This window comes from Leucoraja erinacea, chromosome 2 (genome assembly GCF_028641065.1).
Source record: "Leucoraja erinacea ecotype New England chromosome 2, Leri_hhj_1, whole genome shotgun sequence".
NCBI classification, from domain to species: Eukaryota; Metazoa; Chordata; class Chondrichthyes; order Rajiformes; family Rajidae; genus Leucoraja; species Leucoraja erinaceus.
The window spans coordinates 20,007,956-20,031,366 of record NC_073378.1 but is presented as its reverse complement, the minus strand read 5'-3'; the positions used below and the strand labels follow the sequence as shown (position 1 = coordinate 20,031,366).

The window sequence follows — 23,411 nt, the reverse complement described above, 5'->3', positions numbered from 1 at the left end:
TCAACCAGCATCTGCCCTTTCTTGTGTATGACATTATTTGTATCCGTGGCAGTTGATTGTCGCACGGGTCACTACGTTAAACTCACGGTTACGAGTTCCGACGTTCCCGCTAGGTTAATTCTACGTGATTACCACGAGTTTGATTTGTTTTAAACTCGGGATCACTCGTGGGTGGACTCGCACCGTGAGGCAGGGGTTTAACTCCCTAAATTTTTAAAAAATGGTTGAAAATTGAGGCCTCAATGCAGATCACTGAGATAGTCCCAGACAAAATAGAGTATATCATCTTATTCAGCAATGATGGGTTTTCATTATATTTTTGTGGGTTCTGTGCAGGCTAATGAGGCCAATATGGGAGCTGCTAGACCTTTTCACAGATGGCAAGTGACGGCTGATGTAGCAGGTAGACGGGTAGTGATCTGAAGAAGTGAAGTGGTCTGCTCCTTACATAGCTTACATTTGTGTACCCAGTGCATAACTATCTATATCACCCTGATGAATCTTTCTCCATTTTGAGTGGCAAAGCCAAGGTTTCTATGAGTCAGTGAGAATGTTGCATTTCATCAAGGAAGCTTTGAGCAGTTCCCCAAATCATTGGTGGACATAAAATGCTGGAGTAACTCAGCGGGTCATGCAGCATCTTTGGAGAGAAGGAATGGGTGATGTTTCGGGAAGAGATCCTTCATCAGACTGATGTCAGGGGAGTGGGGAAATCTTTTTCCCTTTCTCCCTCTGTGACAGTGCTTGGAATAGACCATTTTTTTCATACGTCTTAGTCATGCCCATTCACTTATATGGGATAAAACAAAAACTGTCAGAATTAGGCAGCATTTATGAAGGGAAAAATAAAGTCAGTGTTTCAAGTAAATGGCCTTTTATCAGAACATTGACATGCAAAACAAAAAACTGCAGATGCTAGAAATCTAAAGCAGGAACAGAAAATAGTAGAAATGCTCAGCAAGTCAGACTGTATCTGTAGGAAGATAAATAAAGCCCGTCTTTCAGATTGAAGACCCTTCATCAGGTCTTTAAGCTGAAACAATAACTGTTTATCTTCCGATGATGGACTCAAAAAGCTGGAGTAACTCAGTGGGTCAGACAGCATCCTTAGAGAAAAGGAATAGGTGACGTGTCGGGTCGAGACTTTTCTTCAGACTGAACCTATTCCTATTCTCCAGAGATGCTGTGTGACCCGCTGAGTTACTCCAGCTTTTTGTGTCTATCTTCAGATGAAACCATTTCTTCCAAGCTGTACCTGTTTAATTATGACAATGCATAAAAAGAAAAGCTTGATTGTGATATGTATTTTATTTGTACAGTGCCGTTTTTGACACCAAAGGAGTGGAGCCATTGGTGAAATCACTGCATGATTCAAACGATACTATTGTTGCCAGTGCTGCCACTACAATTACTAATCTAGCTCTACAGGAACATATACGTGACAGTATTCTGAGTCATGGGGCCATGACAATGATTGTGGAACCACTGAGGTCAAACAATACCCTAGTGCAGAGCAAGGCTGCACTCGTTGTGGCTTCACTGGCATGTGACGTGAATGGAAGAACAGAGGTAAGCTGTGAGATTCTAAATAGTGATAGCATTGTGTTAAATGTACTTATAAAAATAAACGTAACAATGGATCAATGTGGCGCCACCTTTCCTTCATCATCGTTGCTGGCGTTGATTTTTAAAGTGCTGACTTAAAGATAGCTGTCTGAAGAAGGGTCTCGACCCGAAATATAACCATATAACCATATACCAATTACAGCACGGAAACAGGGCATCTCGGCCCTACAAGTCCGTGCCGAACAACAAAATGTCGCCTATTTCCTTTGTTCCATAGATGCTGCCTCACTTGCTGAGTTTCTCCAGCATTTTTGTCTTCCTTAAAGATGCCGGAGTCAGGGGATATGGGGAGAAGGCAGAAATGGGGTACTATTATCTATTGATTTATCCTTTTGCATACCTTGAATGGCAGTTGTTCTATGTACCTTTTCACATCTCTCATTTCCCTCTCCCCTGACTCTCAATTTGAAGAAGGGTCTCCAAAGTGCTGCCTGACCCACTGAGTTACTCCAGCTTTTTGTGTCTAACTTAAATGTAATATTAACTCTGTCGTGTAACCAACATGAAGAATGTGATACATAAAGCAAACAAAATGCTTCAGTTTTGTCACAACAGACAAATTTAGTGGATGAATTATAGAAAGCATGAGCATTCGTGGACACATTGGTGATCATTTTCCAATGTTCTTTGGATTCAGGATCAGTTCCTGTGGATTGGAGGGTAGCTAATGATATCCACCTTTTTAAGAAAGGCGGGAGAAAGAAAACAGGGAATTATAGACCAGTTAGCCTGACATCGGTGGTGGGGAAGATGCTGGAGTCAATCATAAAAGACGAAATAACAGCACATTTGGATAGCAGTGACAGGATTGGTTTGAGTCAGCATGGATTTACAAAGGGGAAATCATGCTTAACTAATCTTCTGGAGGTTTTTTGAGGATGTAACTAGGAAAATGGACAAGGGAGAGCCAGTGGATGTAGTGTACCTGGACTTTCAGAAAGCATTTGATAAAGTCCCACATAGGAGATTAGTGGGCAAAATTAGGGCACATGGTATTGGGGGTAGAGTGCTGACATGGATAGAAAATTGGTTGGCAGACAGGAAACACAGAGTAGGGATTAACGGGTTCCTTTCAGAATGGCAGGCAGTGACGAGTGGGGTACCGCAAGTCTCGGTGCTGGGACCGCAGCTATTTACAATATACATCAATGATTTAGATGAAGGGATTCAAAGTAACATTAGCAAATTTGCAGATGAAACAAAGCTGGGTGGCAGTGTGAACTGTGATGAGGATGCTATGAGAATGCAGGGTGACTTGGGTAGGTTGGGTGAGTGGGCAGATGCATGGCAGATGCAGTTTAATGTGGATAAATGTGAAGTTATCCACTTTGGTAGTAAAAACAGGAAGGAAGATTATTATCTAAATGGTGTCAAGCTGGGAAAAGGGAGAGTACAACGGGATCTGGGGGTCTTTGTACATCAGTCAATGAAAGTAAGCAAGCAGGTAACAGCAGGCAGTGAAGAAAGCAAATGGCATGTTGGCCTTCATAACAAGAGGAGTTGAGTATAGGAGCAAAGAGGTCCTTTTGCAGTTGTACAGGGTCCTAGTGAGACCACGCCTGGTGTATTGTGTGCAGTTTTGGTCCCCTCATTTGAGGAGGGACATTCTTGCTATTGAGGGAATGCAGCGTAGGTTTACAAGGTTAATTCCCGGGATGGCGGGACAGTCGTATGCTGAGAGAATGGAGCGGCTGGGCTTGTATACTGTGGAATTTAGAAAGATGAGAGGGGATCTTATTGAAACATATAAGATTATTAAGGATTTGGACACGCTAGAGACAGGAAACATGTTCCCGATGTTGGGGGGAGTCCAGAACCAGGGGCCACAGTTTAAGAATAAGGGGTATGGCATTTAGAATGATGAGGAAACACTTTTTCACACAGAGAGTTGTGAGTCTGTGGAATTCTCTGCCTCGGAGGGCGGTGGATGCCGGTTCTCTGCATACTTTCAAGAGAGCTAGATATGGCTCTTAAAGATAACGGTGTCAGGGGATATGGGGAGAAGGCAGGAACGGGGTACTGATTGTGGATGATCAGCCATGATCACATCGAAGGGCCAAATGGCCTCATCCTGCACCTATTGTCTATTGTCTACAGTCATTGTAATCGTGCATGCATGGCACTAACTGCAAAAGGAAGAAAAGCTAAGAAATGTTTAACCTATGCTGTTGGTCATCACATCTTGTTAGATACTGATGTTATTTGAGCAACTTAAGCATTTGAGGTGGTTCATTGGCTTTATTTTTTTTTTAATAACTAAATTAAGCTATTGGATATTGCTTTATCTTTAGGGATAATCCTTGATATGACATTTTTGTTGCTGCTGGTACCTGATTTATTTCCATTGTAAAATATTTTGTTTTCTTCCAATTATTGTTGCACAATAAGATAACCAAGTGGATAGATATCTAATGTTTTTGAAGTTTCCCATAATATTAGGAAGGTAACCAAAAGCATTGCTTCAGGAAACTACAAAGGTAGATGCAGTTTTACTGATTGATCTAGATCCTGTTGTAATCTTAGATACCCTCCTTCACTGGCCACTGTACCACTGATTTTGGTGTCATCCACAAAACATGCCCACTGCATTCTCATCCAATATAGATGACAAACAGTAATGGAGCCAGCACAAATCCCTGCGGCACACCACAGGTCACAGGCCACCACCCTAACTAGCAACTCTCCATCACCACCTCCTCACTTCTATCACCAAGCCAATTTTGTATTCAACTGTCTAGCTCACCCTGGATTCCATATGATCAAACGTTCCAGTTCAGCGTACCACGTGACCCTTGGTAAAGGCCTTGCTTGAGTCTTTTGGAATAGATTAGATTAGATATAATTTATTGCCACACAACCAGGGTCGGTGGAAATTTGTGTTGTCAGCATCAGTACAATAATAAAGAACACACAACCACAATAAAACTGTAACACAAACATCCACCACAGCATTCATCACTGTGGTGGAAGGCACAAAATTTGGCCAGTCCTCCTCCATTTCCCCCCCGTGGACAGGACCAGAGTCCAGAGTCAGTCCAGGATCGGCTCTTCCTCACCAGAGACCGCGGCTTTAAGATGGTGTAGGCCGATCGGTCGAGATTTAAAGACTCCGCCGCAGCCAGAAGCACCGTAGACTACAGGGCCGGCGGTCGAAGCTCCCCTCCAGGGGTGATGGTGAGTCCATGCCGGACCCGCGGTAGAAGTTGGCCGCGGGCCGGCAGTGATGGCTTCTTCTTCCCCCGGGTCCCCCACGAGGGATCCCGGGCTGTAGACGCCACGCCAGCTGGAACTCTGCAGACTGCGGCTTCAGGCTGCCGGCAGCCTCGGGCCAGCGAAACGGAGTGCTCCCCTCCAGCGAGCCCCAGCGAGGGCTCACCCTCTCCACAACGAGAGTCCACGCTGCGCCCGCCGCTGAAGCCCCGGGCGTGTCTCCGGGAAAGGCCGCGCCGATCCTTGATGTTAGGCCACGGGGGAGGCGATCTGGAAAAACTCGCCTCTCCATGGAGGAGGCGACCAAAGCGGTTTCCCCCTTACCCCCCCACACCACCCCCCACACAAAACACACAAAGGAACATTAAATACAAACTTTAAAACATACTAAAAAAAGGTTGAAAAAACTGACACGCTGCTGACATGGCTGCTGCCAGAGCAGCGCCCCCTACAGAGCAATAAAATCAATTTCTAAAAAGTCTTATCACAAGACTATGAATTTGTCTCTCTTTAGATTTGGAACAGGATTGGGTAGAAGTCAATATCCTTTGAGTATCAGCTGCCTAAGGTCTAAACTTTCATTGAGAGTCGACTAGTGTTTGTTATTTTCTAGCTATGTGGTAATTTAAACTGATATTTATGGGAGACAAAGGACTATTAGATTGAAATGATGCATTATTGAGTTTGTTCCCACAGCTGAGAAATGCTGGTGGATTGGAACCACTTGTTGAACTATTACATTCGGATAATAATGAAGTGAGACGCAATGCTTGTTGGGCTGTTCTTGTCTGCGGGAAAGATGAGCCAACAACACATGAACTTTGTAGACTCGGGTATGTATCGAGATCAATAAACGACTTATTTTTAGATATTCAGAAATGATTAAAAAATGATGCAAATGACTCCCAGATTTCAAATATCCTTGGTCATTTATTAAACTGTAATAAATCAACTATAATGTAAAACAGTAGATAAAACCTAGATTACATTTACCCTTTCAATGTCTTTTATTGATTTTTGCACATTACTGTGAGGAAACAGCATTTTAATAGCTTTTCATGGCTTCCACTAATTACAAATTACTGCAACAGATAGTCATTAAAAATAATCTCTGAGTGGAATAAATGTTTGTGTGTTTTTGCAAAAGGCTGTGCACTATTATCCTGTACTAAGTATTATAAAACAGCTTCAATTTAATTTATTTTACTGGAACTACATACATGTGGAATTAATGCACATAATTATTATTAACAAAGAGTAGCAACACATGCAATATGGGATGTACTGTAATTACCATATTAAATGTATTATATTATTCACTGGGTGTTGTTCATCACCATCATAATCAACTCCAATAATTGTAAATTATACTATCAGTGATAAAATATATGTATGATTGAAAACTGATTGCAAATTTTTCAAAATATTTAAAATAATTTGCCTCTTGTTTCCTTTCATTGTTTTTGGTAACCATGAGCTACATTTTTCAAACAAAACATGTGTTGCACTGTCAGCTCTCAAGCCTCTGGCAAGGCTATTATGTAAATTGTTGCTGGGGCCTGACTATATGAATCTTTCATTGACTTTCCATCCTCACAATGAGGAAAGAAACAAGTTCTCCACCAGTGTAGTCTTCTTAGGAACCTCACACCATCTCAGGGCGTCGTCTCATCACACCGTGAGTGGAATGCCTTGATATCATTGAGATTGTTCCAAATTTTGAGTCCTTGTCGTGTGTCTCTGCACCTAATTTTTACAAGTTAAAAGCCTAAACATCTGATTGGAAATGACTACATTGGAATGTTTGTGTGGTGTAGCTCATCGTTTTGCTGCAGTATAACTATTTTTGGTGCATTCATCTGCTTTTTGAAAACTGAGCACTGTTGCTCGCCGCGCACTCATGCACTAGTACATGCAGACTCTTTTTCCACAGACGTGAGGTTTAAGCCACCTGTAAAAACTGAGTTTCCTGCTCTTTCTGCTTCCTAGCATTCCATTACATGGAACTCCCTTGCTCCCCCTCCCCCTAGTCGTAACAGGGACAGACCCACCCCCTCATCCTTATCTTTCACCCCATCAGCTGTCGCATACAACACATAATCCTCCGACATTTTCGCTACCTCCAACGAGGTCCCACCATTAGTCACATCTTCCCATCGTCCACTTCTTTCCACCTTCCACATAGACCGTTCCCTCCGCAACTCCCTGGTTAACTCATTCCCTTCCCACACAAACCACCCTCTCCCCGGGTATCTTCTCCTGCAACCGCAGGAGACCCAACACCTGCCCCTATACCTCCTCCCTCGACTCTGTCCAGGGACCCCTACGGTCCTTTCAGGTTAGGCAGAGGTTCACTTGAACCTGCTCCAACCACATCTACTGTATCCGTTGTTCAAAATGTGGAATCGTGCATCGGCGAGACCAAGTGTAGACTGGGCAATCGTTTCTCTGAACACCTTCGCTCAGTCCGCCTGGACCTACATAATCCCCCTGTTGCTAAACACTTTAATTCTCCTTGCCATTCTCATACTGACCTCTCTATCCTGGGCTTCCTCCTGTGCCAGAGTGAGGTCACACGTAAACTGGAGGAACAGCACCTCACACTATGGTTGGGTAGCGTACAATCCAACGGTAAGAACATTCAATTCTCCAATTCAAGTTAACTACAAACTGTCCACCCCTCTCCCACATCCCCCCACCATGCCCCACCTGGACTTGCACCTACTTTTCCTCTCCCATTCGCCTTCCTGTTCCCTCACCTGTATCCATCTATTATCTGTCAGACTTTGTCCTTGCCCTTCTCTCTTCCAGCTTACTTCCCCCACGCCTCAATCAAACTGAAGAAGGGTCTTGGCCCGAAATATCACCTACCCATGTTCTTCAGAGATGCTGCCTGACCCACTGAGTTACTTCAGCAATTTGTAAACCGGCTGCAGTTCCTTAACTCTACATCTTCCCCAAACCAATCATCTTTGCTTCTTATTCCTACTGGGGCAGGCTGACTTTGAACTCTTACCATTGTGCTTTTAAATGCCTCTGACATTTGGGTGTTGGTTACCCCTCTAGCAATTGCTCCCAGTCTTCTTCCATCAGGTCCTGTCTTACACTATTGATATCTGCCTGCCATCAGTTTAGGGCCCTATCTCGACTGACCAGCGATAGCAACACTTTAAAGTTGCCAGTCGGTAACATTTTAGAAATAATAATCAGGATAAGAAATTAACTGGCACATGGAAAAGAAGTAATCAAAAAGAGCCAGAATAGATTTGTAAAAGGCAGACCATGAAACCGCAGACGCTGGTTTGCAGATAAAACATTAAAAAAACACAATGTACGGGTATAACCCAGTGAGTTAGAAACATAGAAACATAGAAAATAGGTGCAGGAGTAGGCCATTCGGCCCTTCGAGCCTGCACCGCCATTCAATATGATCATGGCTGATCATCCAACTCAGTATCCTGTACCTGCCTTCTCTCCATACCCCCCAATCCCTTTAGCCATGAGGGCCACATCTAACTCCCTCTTAAATATAGCCAATGAACTGGCCTCAACTACCTTCTGTGGCAGAGAGTTTCAGAGATTCACCACTCTCTGTGTGAAAATTATTTACTGAGTTATTCTGTATCTCTAGAGTTGCTATTTATTGTACTTGAAATTTTTAATTTTAATCGGATAAACCTGCTATATTTTAAATTAGGGCGAATATCAGATACAATCAGTAGAGACAGCCTTCATAATCAGTATTTTATATATGTATTTTATATATTCTTGCGAGTGGCTATAACATTACTTTTATTCTACAGGGCACTGGAATTTCTGCAAGAAATAAATCAGTCTTCAAGTCGCCGGAATAATTTTAGTGAAGTTGCTGTGAGCAGATTGCTTGACCATAATGCATCTCTCAAATATATTCTAAATGGATACTTGTCATCGAACGACCTCATTGGGGATGGTTTCTATGATCCTGGTCGGGTAAAAAATATATTACCTTGTATATCCATCTCACTTTTGGCTAATTAACAATCACGTAAATAAATAATAGGCAACTGGATTCTCTGGGTATAATTTATTTACTCATTCATGTGAAATGGGGTTTTATTAAAAGGCCACAATTTATTCAGCACACCTAATTGTTTGGAAAAGATGATGATGATGACCCACCACTTAGACCTGCTGCTGCATTAATGACTTGGAAGGCAACTTGAGGGGACATCACTTTGACCTTCAGTGCTCATCCTTCAAAATGGTAAAGTTTGAGTTTGTGAAGTTTTGGTGGTTACTGCAGCTGGTAAATGGTACGCACAGATTGTGGTAAAGCCATTGAATGTAAAAGGGACCACCACTTGTTGAAAATGCCATGCTGCTGCATTAATGACAATCAGCTGGAAGGCCAACTAATGTTCAGAGGGACTGACACTTTGCTCTGACCAATGGTCAGCTTTCAGCGAATCATATGTTAGCTTTCTTCAAAAGGATGGAGTAAAGTTCTACTGCAGTTGTACAGGGTCTTGAACCTGTTTTGGTACAGTTTTGGTACTGCAGCTGGTAAGGGAGTGCAGAGACGCACCAGATTGATTCCTGGGAAAGGACCATTGAATGTAAAAGGGAGGAGAGGGGATCTTTAGAAACTCTTCTTGTTGAAAATGCACATTGCCCGATGTCCGTACATTTAAGGATAAAGGGGAAATCCTTTAAAACCGAGATGAGAAGAACTTTTTTCACGCAGAGAGTGGTGAATCAACTCTCTGCTTTGAGTTGGCCTTGCTAATGTTCAGAGGGAGGATTGTTGTTCTGATCACCATGGAGAGAAGGCAGGTACGGGATCATGTGAATGGCTCAGGCTGACTCACTCATTATCCTAAAAAACCCAAATACACCTGGCTAATTTATCAACATATTTAATGATGTCTTCATGCTCAGATAGGGTGATGTCTCCCTTAGCCAATATAAGGGCGGTCACGGTGGCACAGCGGTAGAGCTGCTGTCTTGCAGTGCCGGAGATCCGGGTTCGATCCCGACTAGGGGTACGGTCTGTACGGAGTTTGTACGTTCTCCCTGTGACCCGTGTGGGTTTTCCCCGAGATCTTCGCTTTCCTCCCACACTCCAAAGACGTACAGGTTTGTTGGTAAATATAAAGATTGTCCCGAGTGTGTGGAGATAGTGATAGTGTGTGGGGATCGCTGGTTGGTATGGACCCGGTGGGCCGAAGGGCCTGTTTCCACGCTCTATCTCTAAACTAAACTTTAAAAAAAGTAAAAACCATGGAGTATTGCACATCAAGATTTAGCTAACTGAAATATTTATCATTATAGCCAAAACCAAATGAGAAAATCTTCACTCTTGAAGAATTCAGTAATCAAGGCATAAACCAGCACCGGCCAATACTTTTAATTAATGCAAAAAAAACAAACGAGTAAGTTGACTTTCATCTTAGTATTTACAATTGAATTTGCAAATGACAAATTGTTGCTTGATATTTAATATATTAAAGGACCTTATGGGTTTGGATCGATGGGTGTTTAAGGTTTTATCTACTTTCACATATTTTTACTGAATTAAGTTAGTAGAGAAAGTGCCGATTCCTTCCTCTCTGTATGCCCCAACCCCCACCCCCTATTTAATAAGTAACATTTAATGGACAGAGAAATGGCAGATGGAGTTTAAAGCGAGCAAGGTGAGATGTTGCACTTTAGGAGGTCAAACGTAAGGGGAAAGTATACAGTTAATGATAACATCCTCAACAGCATCAATGTACAAAGTGATCTTGGGGTCCAAGTCCATAGCTCCATGAAAATGGTAATGCAAGTAGATAGAATGGTATGGAAGGTGTATAATACGCTTGTCTGCATTGTTCGGGGCATTGAGTATTTGAGTCAGAAAGTTATGATGTAGCTCTACAGCATATTGGTTAGGCCACATTTAGACTATAATGTACAGTCTGGTTGCTGGCCTGTTCATGTGCTGTCCTGTTCTATGTACACTACAGTAACATCATGAAAGGGAAATTCCAGCTAAGAATCTGATTTTTGAAGTCCCCATAGAATCATAGAATTGTTATGGTAATAAAGAAGACCATCAGATGTCAGATTCTAAGCTTGAACCCGCAGAAAGGAATTGGATCGGATGGAGTTCCCAGCCACATCCTCAGGGCCTGCACTGACTAGCTGGCAGGAGAACTCAGGGATATCTTTAAACTTTCCCTACTTCATTTTGAGGATCCCCTATGCTTTAAGTCGACCACTATCAAGCCTGTACCAAAGAAAAGCAAGGTAACGTGCCTTCATGACAATTGTCTAATGGCTCTGACCACATCCTGAAGTGCTTCGAGAGGCAAGTGAAGGCACACACTAACACCAGCCTTCCACACAACCTTGATTCACTGCTGTTCCCTTACTGTCGCATCAAGTCCATGGCAGATGCTATCTCCTTGTTCCTACACATATCGTTGGAACATCTGGATAACACGTACCGACACTCAGGAATACCTATCTTTCTCTCTGTTCTCCCATGGTTCTCCCATAAAATAGAGTGTGGTCCCAATCTTCCAAACTTCCTCATTAGACTTTTTCTCTGGAACTGTTCTGGTACAATGCTAAAAACTATAACCTGCACTATGGTATTTTTGTTCTACCAGTTGCACTTGTGTGTATTCAAGTATAGTATTACCTAATTTAGTAGGATGCCACACAAACAAAATACTTTTTGGTGTATCTCTGATAACATGACAATAATAAACCAATATACTAATATTTTTCCTTCTCTCTGATGCCAGTATACTTATTTGGAATTGCAGTATCATTTATTTGCTAAATTTAGCAATTTTTTTGATAATTTATGAATAGCCAGAATGTATCACGATAAAAACACTCGCCGATCAAAAGGAACACTCCCTAACCAGTCTGAAGAAGGGTCTCGACCTTTAATGTCATCCATTCCTTCTCTCCAGAGATGCTGCCTGTCCGGCTGAATTACTCCAGCTTTTTGTGACTATCTTCGGTTTAATCCAGCATCTGCAGTTCCTTCTTACACACATCATTGATTCTCCTTTCAATGTTTTATTTAAATATAAATAATTAGTATGTTTTATTTAAGTATAAATAATTAGTGTTTACTTAATATAAGTAAACATAATAATTTTACTTATTATGTAAGTAAAATTACACGATAATTAGTCATAATAATTATTTGGTTATTACATGGTATTTGATGATAAATATAAGAAATGCACATCTTTACAATGTGGGAAAACATGCAGGATGTGAAATTTTCTTCTGAAATTACATTTTTTTCACATTTCGAAACATTTTTAAATAAAATACATTTGCTGCTTCTTTTCCTTTCATTCGGTGCAGATAGAAGTTACAGAATGTTGTAACTTATTTTGCAGAAATAAGTGGGCGGCGCGGTGGGCGGCGCGGCTCTGGCCAGCAGCGGCCTCTGCAGTCTGTCCGCGTTTTATTATTTTTCTGTCTGTTTTAATGTAGTTTTTGTTATTTTTTGTTGGGGTGTGTGTGTGGGGGGGGTGGGGGTGGGGGTGGGAGGGGGGGGGGGGGAACTTTTTAAATCTCTCCCTGCACTGGAGACCCGACCTTTTCTCGTCGGGTTTCCGTTGTTGTTGGGGCCGCAACGAGGAGCGGCCTCCAACAGGAAGAAGCCGGGGACTCTGGTGCTACGACTCACCGTCGCCGTCGCGGGGCTGGCCGAGTCCGGAACGGTTGGAGCGGTGGAGGAGCGCTGCTGCTGCTGCTGCTGCTGCTGCGGCCCGACCGGAGAGTCGGAGGCCCCAACGACAGGTCTGTGGACGGCGGCACCGGGAGCCCGCGGCTCCCTGGAGGGAGACCGCTTTTCAGGGCTCTCGCAACGGCGACTTCCCCCGCCCGAGTTGCGGGGTTGAAGAGCTCCTGGAGCGGGGCCTGACATCACCGCCCCGCGCGGCTGGGAATGGCCGCGGGACTCTGCGAGCGCACACCGGGGGCTCTAACACCAAGACCCGGTGTGCGACCTCGCACCACCCGGCGTGGCTTAAATGGCCGCGGGACAATTGCCATCGCCAGCCGGGGGCTTTGACTTTGACTCTGACATGGGGGGGGGGAGAGTGCAGTGGAGAGATAAGTTTATTTGGCCTTCCATCACAGCGATGTGATGGATGTTTATGTAAATTATGTTGTGTCTTGGGTCTATGTGTTTGTATGTATGGCTGCAGAAACGGCATTTCGTTTGGACCTCTAGGGGTCCAAATGACAATAAATGTATCTTATCTTATCTTATCTTATCTTAGAATCCAAATGGCAATAACATCAGCTGATGACAAAGTTACAGAGGTTCTAGCAACTGCCAGTGGCCGCAATGTTCCCAGCAGATTGAGCAGTCGAGATAAATCATCAAGGTCTGTCTTTCCTCTTATTACTTATTTTTCTGCAGATGTTTAAATGTTATCTTTAAATGAATGGTAATGGAACTTCAATTTTATCAAGATTTTTGGGAGGATAATCTAAATTTATAGGACCTAGCTTCAAAAAATTCATAACTGCCAAACTGGATTCACTGATCAAGATGTCAATGATGATTACGTTCCTACTAAGTACAAGATACTCTTGTTTTTTTTAATGGATTACCCTAGACTTTAGACTTCAGAGATATAAATACTGTCAGTAGGGTCATCAGATGGCTTGTGCCAAGGGCACCTGATCTGTCATCTGAGACTCAGTTACCACTTGAGGACAGATTGGCTCAATTGGACGTTTGCATCCACAAAGGCTAAATGTGACCACGAGGTTCATGCAGTGGGATGGGGAATGTAAGGAATGCTGGGCAAATGTATTGCACAAACCAGTTTAAGCACAATCCAGTGCAATTAATTGTAAATTAGGGTGGATTTCCACCTCAAGTATTGATCAAAACTGACTAGATGCATACAGAATTTTAGTGCATAACATTAGAGCTGACTGATCTTGGTGAGATCCAAACTAGACATTAGCAAGCAGGTTACTGGAGAATGTTGTCACTTTGCCGCTATTGTTGTTGACATCTTCCTTTACTTCCATTGACAATTGAAAGTAGACTGATTGGGGATTAATAGTAAGATTAAACGAGAACTTACCAGTTTGAAGTTTGATCTGTATTTTATGAGGAGTTACGATGAGGGATTACGTGAAGAACCTGCTCAGTGCGCAGGCGCGGCATACTTCCAAGCAGCGGTGTGGAATCACAGATAGACACAGTTATTTGAAGTAACATAGTAAAGAAAAAGAGACATCAATTTATCAGTTTGATCCATATAATGAGGGTGGGAGCGGAGGGCACGTAATCCCTCATCGTAACTCCTCATAAAATACAGATCAAACTTCAAACTGGTAAGTTCTCGTTTAATCTTACTATTTTACTTCGGAGTCACGTGAGTGACTACGTGAAGATTTCAAAGCTCTGTGATTTCAAACCGTGTAAAAGTTTAACTCACTCACTGCCGAAAGCTCTTGAGGAAGGAAGTGTTATCGTAATTAACCAAAGAATCTGTTTTTCAAGAAAAACAAAAGGTGTTTATTAACAATAACAAAATAAAATTGCTCCCCCGGGCTTAAATTAAATATTTGCAGCTTCTAATATCTTTGCTGCAAACAAATCAGGTTTCATCAATGGCTTATTGTAGAATGTTCTGAATGTGGATTCCCTCGACCATCCTGCTGTATTCAGGATGAGGTCAATAGGTACATCCATTCTTGCTGCCGTTGATGTGGAGGCTGCCCTAGTGGAATGAGATTTAAAGGTGTTAATATCTATCCCATCAGCTTCCAATACCTGTTTTAGCCATCTTGAGATGGTTTGGCTTGTTACCCGGCCATGAGGTTTTTTGTGGCTGACCCATAAGGCTTGTTCACTCCCTCTGATGTTGTGGGTTGTGTCGATATACTGTATTAGGTGGGTCACCACACACAACCGTGGCTCTGGTGGGTGGGCCCGGAATACCACTAGTGAATTGGATGTTCCTGGCCTGCTTTGTTTCACCAGACCTTGTAGAATGAATAGTATCTGGTCTGGAGTTGTTTTCATGTTGTCCAGTCTCAATTTGTGTAGCGACTGGACCCTCTGAGCAGATACCATTGCCATCAGCATGAGTGTCTTCAGTGTTGATTACTCGAGGCTGAGGGATCTAGCTGGTGGCCATTCCCGGAGGTATGTCAGGACGACACTGATGTCCCAAATATGGGTATACCTGGGTTTAGGGGGCTTGATGTTGTAAATGCCCCTCATCAGTTTAACCACCAGTGGATGGGATCCCATGCCCTGATGTCCTGCTGGTTTGAGGTACGCGGAAAGAGCACTGCGTGCCGTATTGATGGCACTGTAGCTGATCCCTTCATGATGGTGTAGATAGGCCAGGAACTCCAATACGTTGGTTACTGTGGCTTTCATATGATGTCCCTGTTTCCTGGCAGTACTTCTCCCATTTTTTGATGCTGGTTAAGTACTGCCTCTTGGTGGATGTTCGCAGGGATGCTGACATGGTGGTGATGGTTTGTTCGGATAATCCCAGGTCCAGGTAGGGTCTGTTCAGAACCTGCAACCCAGGAGTTTAATGTCTTGGTGGCATGGGTGGCTTATGCCTGATACGGGGTGAATCAATAGTCCTGGATCACTGGGAAACCCCATTGGTGATTCTACCACCATGTCATGTAGTACTGGGAACCATGGCTGTGTAGGCCAGTCGGGCACCACCAAAATATCCAGAAGCCGAGTCCATCTGGATTTTGCGAAGTACCCGACCGATGAGGCAGAAGGGAGGAAAGGCATAGAAAAATAACTTTCCCCAATCCAGCGTGAAGGCATCTACCGCTGCTGCCTCTGGATCTGGTTCCCAAGCGACATACACAGTTAACTGGTGATTTAGTCGATGCAAATAAATCGATATCTGGCGTTCCATATTGCTTGATAATTTTAGCAAATGCTTTAGGGTTTAACATCCATTCGATGTTATCATTGAATTTGCATGACCTGGTGTCTGCCACTGTGTTTAGCTTACCTGGTAGATAGGTAGCTGAAAGCCAAATATGTCTTTCGACACACCATTGCCAAATCATATTGACCAATTTGTCGCATGATAAAGATTTTATGCCGCCCATATGGTTAATATAAGCCACCACCGTAGTATTATCTATTTGTAATCGAACATGCAAGTGCTGCATATTTGTTGCATATGCTTTTAAACCATAAAAGGCGCCCAACATTTCTAAATAGTTAATGCCCAGTGTAGATAGTAATGATGATTCTGGGTTAGTCCATCTACCACCTGTGCTGGATATGGAGTTAGTTGCTCCCCAGCCTTGAGCACTGGCATCTGTCTGAAGAACTAAAGTAGGATTAGTAATGACAATAGGACTAAAACTATGCCAAATATTATGTGTCCACCACTGTAGCTCTGATATAGCTTCAGTGGGTAATATCATGACCCGATCATAGTGACCTCTATGTTGTTTTAGTGCCTGTACCTTTGCTCTTTGTAAATTTTGATAGTGCAAAGGTCCAAATTGTGTAGCCGGAAATGCTGCTACCATTTTACCAATTACTGTTGCTACTTGTCGAATAGTTGGTCTTTTGTTGACCATTAAATTATTGCATGATTGTGCTAATGCCAATTAGCACAATCATGTCATTTGGACTGAGTTAATTGTGAACCCCAGGTAGTCCATGATAGATGGATTTAACTTAGATTTATCTGGATGTAGGTCGAATCCCAGAGTTTCAAGAAGCTGTTTTGTAGCTGAGACTGCTGCCACAGCTAGTTCCATTGTTTTCCCTACTATGAGGATATCATCCAAATATGCCATGACTATATGTTTTTGTTTCCTTAATATTGCCATGGCTGGCTTCAATATTTTTGTGAACAATCTTGGGGCTGACGTGAGCCCATTAGGCAGTGCTTTGTACTGCCACAGCTGCCCCATCCAGATAAATTTTAGGTATCTGCTATGATCCTTGTGTATGGGTATTAGATAGTAAGCATCTTTGAGATCAATGCTTGCCATGTAGTATCCTTTGGAAATCAGTTGTCTAGCAGTCACAAATGTTTCCATTTTGAAATGTATATACTCAACAAACTTGTTTAGGGATGTTAAGTCAATGATGCTGCGACATCCACCATCTTTTTTATTTTTGGTAAATATATTGGATACAAATTCCAAGGGTTCATGTTTGGTCTTTTCTATGACCCCCTTATTTATGTCTCACCAGTTCAGCTTGTCCCTCCCGTTGCTCTTTATTGGAGGGAGAAAATACCCTTTCGGGCCAATGTTGAACTGGCGGTGTTGTTTCTGATATAAACTGAATTTTATATCCACTAATGCTGTCACTCGTGACCATCCCCCATGCTTTTTTAAACAAGTGTAATCGCCCCCCTGTTAGTAAAGCACCCTTATTCTCTATATGCTGGTAGGAACCAGACCCACCTACCTCCATGGTTATTGGCGGTTTTGTCTTTTCTGTTTTCTGAGTGCTTTGTTCTGACGACGTGCTGGCGATGTTGGGGGGAGGCGCATTTTTCAGGGGTCCGCAGCGGGCCCTGATCTCAAAAAGATCTTTGAGGATAATGCGGCCCCAAGCGTTCACCAGTCCCATATTCTAGGCGTCGACTGGTGGATGCCATGGGGTGCTGCCGCTTGGGTATCGGAGGTCGTGGTTTGCTCGTCCCGGGGCCTGCCCTCATGAGGCCGAAGGTTTTTGATGCCTGTTCCATCTCCTTCAGCTTTTTGTTCAGATCTTTCCCAAACAGCAGTGAGTCAGCCTCCACAGCTGGGGCTTTGCACAAGCCAGCAAATTTGGGATTGAGGGCAGGTCTTATATTTTCCCTCCGGAGATTGTTGAGCTCGAATTGTGTGGTACACATTAATGCCAGCACATCCTGCTGGCATGTATTCATCTCCGTTGTCTCCACAGAACGAGCAAAGGCTGTGATAGCTGACGTCAGGAGCCTTAGGATCCGCTGTAGCTTGAGTTCTTGTGCCCGAATAGGGGCCCCCACATTTCCCCAGATTTGGCTGTTGAGGCTTTTTACCTTAAGGGCCTCACAGTTCTCTGGTGCTGTATGTTCTTCCAGCACCTCGGCGAGCACCTTTTCCAGTAGAGGTTTATTGGATAGGTGGTTAATACTGGCTGCCATTTTTGGCTCCAGCGGTGCTCCAGCCCGTGGGGTTGCTACGAAGCGGTCCACCACACCCAACAGCTGTTCCTGTTCCTGCACCCCATGCATACTCCCGATTTCGTCCGCCTGCCCCTGTTCCAGACCAGCCCTGCCCTGGTCACCAATGCTAGCCTCCTGGTATGAGGTAGCAAAGGGCAGTGCCTGACACGACACTATGGAGGAGGTACCTGTTCTGTCTCCCCGGGAGCGCTGCTGTTCCCGGTGGACCATCTCCTCCAGGAGCTGCTGAATGCAGCTCAGGCGGCTGTCTCTCCTCCGCTTTGGGGGAGACATGTCCCCCTCCGACGAATCGGATTCGACCGGCCGATTGGTCTTCCTGGCCGCTTTCCCAGTCCGCCATGCAGGCTCTGGCGTGACTGGGTCAGGCTCGGTCTTGGGGATAGCGAAACGCTCTGAGAGCGACGCTGCCGCCGGTTGCTGCCCCGCTGGAATGGAACGCTCCTCTGGTGGAGTTAAAGCGCGGGCAGTTCTGTTCGAGAGTTTTCTGCGTTGAGACATTCTGTGAAAGCCTGCAAAACACTAAACGCAACTCTCCTCTGTTATCCCAACGCACCGTCTACTTACCTGACGGTCCGTTTTAAAGCGCAGCTGGAGAGCCTGACTCCAGCTGCCGCCGCTGTTGCACTGCTGGCGTAATGCCGCGCCTGCGCACTGAGCGGGTTCTTCACGTAGTCACTCACGTGACTCCGAAGTAAAATTAGTCTGATGGGATTTGTTGTGCTTTTTGTAAACAGAATATACTTAGGCCATTTTTCTCAACCCGAAACATCACCCATTCCTTCTCTGCAGAGATGCTGCCTGTCCCACTGAGTTACTCCAGCACTTTTTGTTTATATTCACATCACGTACGCTGATAGGCACCTATCAGTATTCTAACTATATTGGAGATGCAGAGCCAGAAATATATTTAGTTCTGGAGCATAGATTATAAGACAATAAGGTCATAAATGATAGGAGCAGAATTAGGTCATTCAGCCCATCAAATCTACTCTACCATTCAATCACGGCTGATCTATATCTCCCTCCTAACCCCATTGTCCTGCCTTCTCCCCATAGTCAAGTTAAGTTTACTTGTCACATACACATACAAGATGTACAGTTAAATTAAAGTGACAATGGCTGTGGGATTGTGCAAAACAACAGAACAGAACCAGTATTTACATTTTTTTTTTAAAGGCTCAGCAGTAATTACACCCCGGTGACATCAGAGTTTACAGTCCTGATGGCCTGTGGGATTATGGGATTACAGTCCTGATGGCCTCTCTCATCTTGACAGCCAGAAGGGGAGGCTATGTAAGGATGCTGTTCATAGACTACAGTTCAGCCTTCAACACGATAGTCCCCACCAGACTTGCTGAGAAACTGCTGGAATTGGGGCTCAACACCCCCCTGTGTGCCTGGGTCCTGGACTTTCTCACCACCAGGCCCCAGGTAGTCAAAATGCGGGGAAATACATCAAGGTCCCTCACCCTGAGCACAGGATCGCCCCAGGGTTGCGTCCTCAGCCCCCTACTGTACTCCCTGTACACGCATGACTGTGGTGCCAGGTTCAGCTCCAACTCGATAATCAAGTTTGCTGATGACACTATGGTGGTGGGCCTGATCTCAGACAATGATGAGAAGGCCTACCGGGAGGAGGTGGCTGATCTGGCACTCTGGTGTCAGGACAACAGCCTCCTCATGAATATCAAAAAAACTAAGGAGCTGATCGTGGACTTTAGGAGGGCACATCATCCGAGGACGTACACTCCATTGAGGATAAATGGGGATCCTGTGGATAGGGTGAGCTGTTTTAAATACGTGGGAGTCCACATCTCTGAGGATATGACATGGACATCACACGCCGCAGCACTCGTGAGTAAGGCAAGGCAGTGCCTTTACCACCTCAGGCAATTGAGGAAATTCAGAGTGTCTCTGAGGATCCTCCAGTGCTTCTACTCAGCGGCTGTGGAAAGCATCTTGTCCGGAAATATCACGATTTGGTTTGGGAACTGCTCTGCCCAGGATAAGAAGGCTCTGTAGAGAGTGGTGTGTTCAGCCAACACTATGGGAACTACACTCGCCCCCCTGCAGGAACTATATATCAGAAGGTGCAACTCCAGAGCCAACAAGATCATGGGAGACCCCTTCCACCCCAGCAACGGACTGTTCCAGCTGCTACGGTCAAGCAAACGCCTCCGTTGCCATGCTGTGAAAACAGAGAGGATGAGAAAGAGTTTATTCCCAGAGGCCATTAGGACTGTAAACTCCTACCTCACCAGGGACTAACTTTACTGTACCATTCTACTGTTGTGGGGTATCTTTTTTAAATTGCTGTTTTTTTCCTCCCACAAATATGTAAGATGTGAATATGTGATTCTGTTCCATTCTGTTGGTAGCTTGTTTGTTTTTTGCACAATTCGCGAGCATTGCCACTTTTCATTTCACTGCACATCTCGTATGTGTATGTGATGAATAAACTTGACTTGACTTGAAGAAACTCCATTTCATCCTCTCTGTTTTCGCAGCGTGACAGCGGAGGCGCTTGCCTGACCATAGCAGCTGGAACAGTCCATTGCTGGGGTGGTAGGGAGTCCTTCATGATCTTGCTGGCTCTGGATTTGCACCTCCTGGTGTACAGGTCCTGCAGGAGGGGGGGAGTGCTGTTCCCATGGTGTGTTCGGCCGAACGCACTACTGCAGAGCCTTCCTGTCCTGGGTAGAGCTGTTGTCAAACCAGATCGAGATGTTTCCGGTCAGGATACTTTCCACAGCACCAGAGTAGAAGGATTGAAGGATCCTCAGAGAGACTCTGAATTTCCTCAGCTGCCTGAGGTGGTAAAGGTGCCGCCTTGCCTTTCTCACCAGTGCGACAGTGTGTGTTGTCCATGTCAGATCCTCTGTGATGTGGACTCCCAGATATTTAAAGCTGCTCACCCTATCCACAGTAGTCCCACCACCACAATGTCATCAGCAAACTTGATGATGGAGTTGGAGCTGAACCTGGCCACACAGTCATGTGTGTATATGGAGTACAGTAGGGGGCTGAGGACACAACCCTGGGGGGATCCTGGTGAGGGGGATGGAGGTATGCCTCCCCATCTTGACTACCTGGGGCCTGGTGGTGAGAAAGTCCAGGACCCAGGCACACAAGGGAGTGTTCAGTCCCAGTTCCAGCAGTTTATCAGTAAGACTGGTTGGGACGATGGTGTTGAAAACTGAACTGAAGTCAATGAACAGCATCCTCACGTCGCCCCCCTTCTGGCTATCAAGGTGAGAGAGGGTGATGTGCAGAACCTGGGAGACCGCATCATCTGTGGATCTGTTTGGACGGTATGCGAACTGCAGTGGATCCATGGTGCGAGGGAGGAAGGTGCAGATGTAGTTCTTGATCAGCCTCTTGAAGCATTTCATGATTTCGTGAGGGCCACCGGTCGGTAGTCATTCAAGCAGGCTGGAGAGGGATTCTTCGGCACTGGTACATTAGTGGATGTCTTGAAGCAGGCAGGGACCACGGACTTGGCCAGGGAGAGTTTGAGTATTGTGGTAAACACTGGAGCAAGCTGATTAGTACAAGACTTTAGTACTCTCCCAGAAGGGAGATGCTAAATGCATTTCGTTGTCTCTGTACTGTACACTGACAATGACAATTAAAATTGAATCTGAATCTGAGCTTTCCTTGTGTTCACACGTCTCAGAGCCCTCCTCACGTCATGCTCGGTAACCGAGAATGTGTGCACATCCCCAGCGGTGTACCTCACTCCAGCCTCGCTAGCCAGCGCGCTGACGATGTTGTTAACCGGCGAGCTAGGGGTGTTGTTGCACGCCTCAAATCGTGCATAAAAATAGTTCAGGTCATCAGCTAAGGAGGCGCCGGCACTACCGGATGAGGGGTGGCTGCTCTGTTAATTTGTTATAGTCCGTAGCCCCTGCCAAAGGCATCTGGTGTCACGCTACTCCATCTGCTACTCCATCCTGTCCCTGCACCTCCTTTGTGCGTCCTTCACCGCCCTTCGCAGTCTGTAGGACTCTGCCTATGTTGCCTGTTGCCAGGCCGGAGTTGTAAGCAGCGGTGCGAACATTCAAAGCAACGCGAATGGACCTGTCCACCCAGGGCTTTTGGTTAGGAAAGAGGCTAACCCTTACCGTGGGGAAGATGTTGCCGGTTATTGTTCCTATGAAGTCCGTGACAGCTTCCGCAAACTCAACGTCCGTTTATTGGAACATATTCCAGCTTCTGCAAACTCACTGACGTTTACTTTCTTCGAACTTTATTGGAACATGGCATTGTCGGCGTGTCAGATTTTCAAAAAGGAGGGAGAGAAGTGCATCCTGTCCTGAACAATGTGTAGCAGCCAAAGTTCTTTCCCCCTGTGATGATGTGTTGGCGGAAGTTAGGTATAACCGGTTTGCTTATTAACTTTTAATACTTGCCACCTGCACTAATCAAGAAGGGTGGGATGGGCAGCGTGCAGAGGTGGTGGGAAAATGTGAGCACAGGGAAAAGTTGAATCAGTTGTCATCTAATTGAATGACAACATTTGTTCAAGGGACCAATTGGGGGGAGATCCTCTGCCAAGCCATCCTCAAACCTGCTGATGGATTCCTCATGTTGACAGCCTTAATTCTTGTTGCCTGCTCCGAGGATTCTTTTCCAAGCCATTTTATCAAAAGATCTAGCTCTTTTCCGGGTGAAAGGCCCAGGCATGCTATGGCGTTTTGGAAGGAGGATCTCCAAGCCCAGTGATTCTCGGCCGTCAATCCCGTTGTAACAAGCTAGCTGCGGGCGAGGTCCTCTGGCAAGCTATCTCTATGGTGGATTAATTACTCCAAGTATTTTAGTCAAAAGATCGCTCTTAAAAAAAATTTTAAAGCCCATGCGCATTTGTTCTCTTAATAATAAAGGAGGATCTCCAAATAAAATTCTCGGCTCGAGGAAAGCTTCCTAGTCGATAAAGCTGCCATGGCAGAAAGGTTGAAAAGCTGCCAGCACAGGGAAAAAGTTGACTGTCCTCAAATTTAGGCTCCATGTTTCCTTGCACATTACTGGGATTGTGATGCCTATGAAATGAACTGGCCAGATTAGATTTGGTCTGATGAACGGGCGGCAATGAACCAAATAGTATGCTACCACTCTCGATATCATAATCGGTGACATGTTGGCTTGACTTTATGCTGGCTTGCTCTATGACGTAGTCCAGAGTACGCTCGTGTTGGTTTTGAAGGTGAACAGGGCTTGGTGATCTATTACGTGACCCTTGTTCTGCTAATAAACCTGCTTCTATGGTGTCGGCCTCTGCAATGGCTGCTTTCATCTCTTTTTCTTGCTGCAAGGCTTCTATGGCCGCCTGCATCCGCACAGCCTCGACCATCATCTCTGCCTGCATCCGCGCTGCCTCGGCCT

General features: G+C 44.8%; 1 protein-coding gene across 4 annotated transcripts in view; it reads left to right on the top strand.

Annotated features, from left to right (window-relative positions):
- The window catches only part of armc3 (armadillo repeat containing 3), a 77,325-nt gene that overhangs the window by 39,531 nt on the left and 14,383 nt on the right, over nt 1-23,411 (top strand). For all 4 annotated transcript variants that reach the window (XM_055652483.1, XM_055652476.1, XM_055652489.1 and 1 more), the window contains 5 exons: nt 1,320-1,569; nt 5,533-5,669; nt 8,640-8,808; nt 10,150-10,250; nt 13,116-13,223. In XM_055652483.1, the coding sequence (XP_055508458.1) occupies nt 1,320-1,569; nt 5,533-5,669; nt 8,640-8,808; nt 10,150-10,250; nt 13,116-13,223 (765 nt within the window). The remainder of the gene's footprint in view (nt 1-1,319; nt 1,570-5,532; nt 5,670-8,639; nt 8,809-10,149; nt 10,251-13,115; nt 13,224-23,411) is intronic.